Consider the following 4414-nt stretch of genomic DNA (forward strand, 5'->3'; position numbering starts at 1 on the left):
GTTGCAGAAATAATTATAATATTGGGCAAAATTGCAAAGGGAAGTTAGAGTATGCTTGCTAGCTCACCTGTAGCACTGCACTGCTTTTGATATTTTGATCACTACTAGAAGCAGTTGAAAAGGACATGAAGAAAAAAACCAAAAAAGACAGTAGATTATTTTCCATCACTACAGACTTGAATTATTTTCAAAGTGGTGTTTGACTAATAACAGTTTCTGTGCTCTCCTGGGTAATTCAGAAATAAATGAACTAAACACACCCATTTAATATTTTTTTTTTTTTTTTTTAATTTAGGCCACCATATCAAATAATGTGTTACAGAAAGCATGGAGGCACTTCTGTATTGCAGATATTGGTGTTCAGATGCTGATCATTAAATAGTTTATTCCAGTTCATAAAAATATGAGTAACAGGGAGTTTCCTCTACAGATTTTTTTCCCCATATGTCCTCTGACAAAGTCTGAATGTTTTCCAGAATGGCAATATGAAACTTGGTGTCCTCAGCTTTCATGAATTTCACAAAGTCTCTGGCAAACTGACTTTGGTCTATCACATCCAGAGTCTCACACACAGACTCACTGACAGCTACATGGAGGTTGGCATCTCTGAAGTAATGTATCTGGAGGAGAAAGATCCCTGTAACCTGACTGGCAAATGCAGTCAGGGCAAAAGTCAGTCTGACATCCAAAGGCCGTTCCAGTGATTTGATGACACTGATGAGCCTCAGTGCAGGCCACAAACAGCTGCCTCTTCCCCAGGCTTTTTCTGAACATGCAGCAGTTCCCTACAGGAAAGTGGCAGCTCACGCAGGCCTTCAAGACCCTTTTGGAGAGCCCCTTACCACAGTTCCCTCACATCCAGCATTGTACTGTGCAGCTGGGGTTTGATGGTTACTCCACACAGGTGGTCAAACTCAACAGTTGAGAATTTGTCCTGAGCGTCAAAGAAGCTGTTTCCCCCGAAGTTGTTGTAGTGGGTCAGTAGCACAGTGGGCCCATTTATTTGGATGGGGGTGAAGTTTTTCTTGTTGTGACAGGCTCCCACGCAGGTAGCCTCCTGCCTGACAAGCTTGTCATCTCCGAACAGAGCAGAGAGATCTCAGAAAACCTGGCCAAAGTCCCCAGGAGGAGACTAGCACAGTAGGCCTCAAATGAGAGATGCCTTCTCCACTTCCTTCTTCATGCACATGCTGGGGTGAGGGCTACCCAAGTGGCTGGAGACTGCAGGCAAGGGGAAGGCATATGGGCGGCTTTAGGATGAAGGGAAGGGTCATGGGAAGCCATGGCAGCAAGGGGCCTATGCTGGGGCCTGCAACTTGTGACCTCACAGCAGCTCTGGGGCAGCGTTGCTAGGGGACCAAGGTTGGGAGTTGTGCTGAGAGGGAGTAGGAGGCTGGGGAAAAGCCCCTACCAGGAGCCAGAGCAAGCTCAGCTGGTGTCCTGCCAAGTGCTGCCAGTGATACTGCAGTGAAGATCCCACACCAGGTGTTTCAGAACCGCCATGGAGGAAAACAGATATCCTCCCTTTGCTCTACCTCTTCCTATTTTGCGGCTCTACCTCCCCCTCCTCTCCCTGCCTGTGTAATCTCTCCCTGCATGGCTCTTTCCCCACGGACCTGGGCCTGGCTATTAATGGGACACCCCAGCTGGGTGGCAGAAGGCAGCCTGGGGCAATCAGTCCAGTCTGGTCTGGCTGGTCTGGCCTGGTCCAGCTGGGGCCAACTGAGGCTGGCTGGGTAGCACAATACTGGGCTCACTCACCTTGCTGAGGTTTGCTATTGGCAGTCCTCTTCCTACCATTCCCCACAGCTCCTGAATCCTGTCTGCCTCCCCACATTTCCTTCCTCTCACTGCTCCCCTTTCTTCACCCTGATCACCCCCTGTTTTCCTTCACTCCCTCCCCTTTTGTTGGCCATTTTGTCACCTTTGCCCTCAGAGTGTCTGGGCATAGAGCAAAAATATCTTCCTGCATGCCTCAGAACCTGCTCCATTCTCAGAAATCAGACAAGGATGTTCTAGAGTGTAAGAAAAGCAAAGTGCAAGCTTTTTAGGTTTGGAAACATTAAACCTCTCCTCCTCCCCCTCTTATTAAAAGGAAATGACATGGGCCAGAACTTTCCTTAACTTGATCTCTCGTACGTGGTTTTTGTCCATCATTCAAAATGAGTTCAGGACTGGAAAGATTGATTTAGACAGCACAATGAAGCTGCTTGAAAAATTTCATATGCCTTTTGATTTTGAACATGTAAAACATGTTTTCAAGGTAAGGAATATGTAGATTAAGCAATTAAATATGTTTAGAAGTCCAGTTACATGAGTGTTTTATATCTGCTGACTTTTTAAAATTGATGTTTTGAGACATTGTCATGCTAGTAAGGTGTGCAAAGTCAGCAAATAATCTGGCTCATCCAGGTCTTTTGTTTCTGTGTAAAATAGATAACTGAGTTGTTGCATTAGAATCATAGAATCTCTTAGGTTGGAAAAGACCTTTAAGATCATTGAGTCCAATGTTAACTTAACTCTGCCAAATCTACTACTGAATCATGTCCCTAATCACCAAATCTACATGTCTTTTAAATACCTCCAAGGATAGTGACTCAACCACTTTTCTGGGCAGCCTGTTCCAGTACTTAATAACCCTTTCAGTGAAGAAATTTTTTCCCCAAATCCAATCTAAATCTCCTCTGGCACAACCTGAGGCCGTTTCCTGTTGTCCTATTGCTTGTTACTTGGGAGAAGAGACAGACACCCAGGTAACACCATTTCTTCACCACACCAAAATTGTGTAGGGTAATGAAAAATATGTAGGTCTTGATTCCCAAAGTTTTTGTAACATGGCCTCACTTGAGAAAAGTTAAAACATTCTGGCTTCATTCCATCCAAGTGCTGTGACCAAGCTAAGGAGCCCAGACATGCCCGTTTGATGCTGGCAGAGCCTTAGACTGACTTCATAAAAACCCTTTTGCCAGTATGAGGACAATATGTAGTTGTCTGATCTGCTCAGGCTTCAAGTCAACATAGATCCAACACAATTGTTCATTCAATTTTCCACTATATCTCTCCTCTGAAGTATTTAAGGGGTGTGTCTAAATGGATGGGAACTGCACTCTAACCCCTGGGAAAGGATGTGATCTTGAGATACAGCAATGTTTAAGAGATTTCTATGAAGGTTACATGATACAGATAGAAACTGGACTTACTAATATGTTAATTTAGTGTAGGTAAGCAAAATACCATCAAATGGATGCAGTCCCAGTGAGTAAATACTGCAAAACTGAGTGCCTTTGGATAAATTGAGTTTTCATGTTCTTCAGGTCCCCTCTAGTAATTACTCAAAAAATGTATGATTTTTCTTTTTAGCCCACCCCCCCCTTTTTGGCTAGAATTCCTCATGAAATTTACTTTTGTACTTGTTTTGTATATTTAAGGTATTGTTTTTATTGTACTTATTCAGACATCTCTTAGTAGGGACTGTACTGCATAGGAAGAAGCTGGTAATGTATCGTTAAGCTTTTAGTTTTTATGGTGTTTTTTCAAATCTAATCTAATTTAGTATTGATCAAGAGTCTTCATTAAAGAGCAAACAGAGCTCAGGTAAGTCATTCCATATTTATGAACACTTTTGGGAAATCCCTACTAACTGTAGTAGGTGCCATGTTATTAGATGCTGAGATTTAACCTTTTTTGTAGTCTCAGTTTAAGGAGCTAACAATTATGAATTTTGATCAGTTTACAGTGATAATAAATGACACAATGGATTTCTATTTATTTCTGATTTTTGTGAGTAATTTTGTCAGTAAATTTCCAGTTTCTCTTAATTCAGCAAATATTAAGAATAATACAATCTGAAATGTTAGAAACTTCTATATTTCATATGCACAATTACATATTTCATGTAGAAAATTTTAAAGGATGAATAAAATGGTTAAGCCTGAGAAAAATCTAGAAATGGCAAAAAAAGTATTGTTATACTCATATTCTTTTGCCCTTTTTATTTTTCTAGTGGCTTTTATACTAAAACACCGAGATTAATTAATGCGCTAACATTTTGTAAGGTCTACGAAAACAAGCTTATAGTTTAAGAATTCTGAAAGTGTGAATAATTTGAGTTAAACATTCTGGCTTGTTAAGAACAGAACACAATGTCATACGTTATTATAAAGTATCTTGTCTTCAAACTTTAATACTGTTTCTTATTTGATGCATTGCATTTGCATCTCATGATAATTTAGTCATCCTTATTTCATTTCTTAGTTTACCATTTGCTGTGTGTTCTATGTAAATGTAATTGACAGTATTTACAATACAGTTTAAACTGCTGTTGGAGAGATCTTATATTAAATATACTTTCCACTTGATAATTTTTATGCTGCAGATTTATTTTACTGCATAGCATTTTAGAGATTTTAGATAA

General features: G+C 40.6%; 2 protein-coding genes across 3 annotated transcripts in view; one reads left to right on the forward strand and one right to left on the reverse strand.

Moving 5' to 3' along the window:
- Positions 1 to 316: 316 nt before the first annotated feature.
- Positions 317 to 1189, reverse strand: CAPZA3 (capping actin protein of muscle Z-line subunit alpha 3). The gene is given in 5 exon segments (XM_026863436.1): positions 317 to 439; positions 441 to 676; positions 679 to 714; positions 717 to 819; positions 821 to 1189. Coding segments are annotated over 5 exon segments (867 nt in total).
- A 312-nt stretch (positions 1190 to 1501) lies between these two features.
- Positions 1502 to 4414, forward strand: part of PLCZ1 (phospholipase C zeta 1) — a 53351-nt gene continuing 50438 nt past the window's right edge. For both annotated transcript variants that reach the window (XM_026867837.1, XM_026867838.1), the window contains exons 1-2: positions 1502 to 1515; positions 2140 to 2263. In XM_026867837.1, the coding sequence (XP_026723638.1) occupies positions 1502 to 1515; positions 2140 to 2263 (138 nt within the window). The remainder of the gene's footprint in view (positions 1516 to 2139; positions 2264 to 4414) is intronic.

This window comes from Athene cunicularia (genome assembly GCF_003259725.1).
Source record: "Athene cunicularia isolate RWA chromosome 1 unlocalized genomic scaffold, athCun1 chr1_part2, whole genome shotgun sequence".
In the NCBI taxonomy this organism is placed as follows: Eukaryota; Metazoa; Chordata; class Aves; order Strigiformes; family Strigidae; genus Athene; species Athene cunicularia.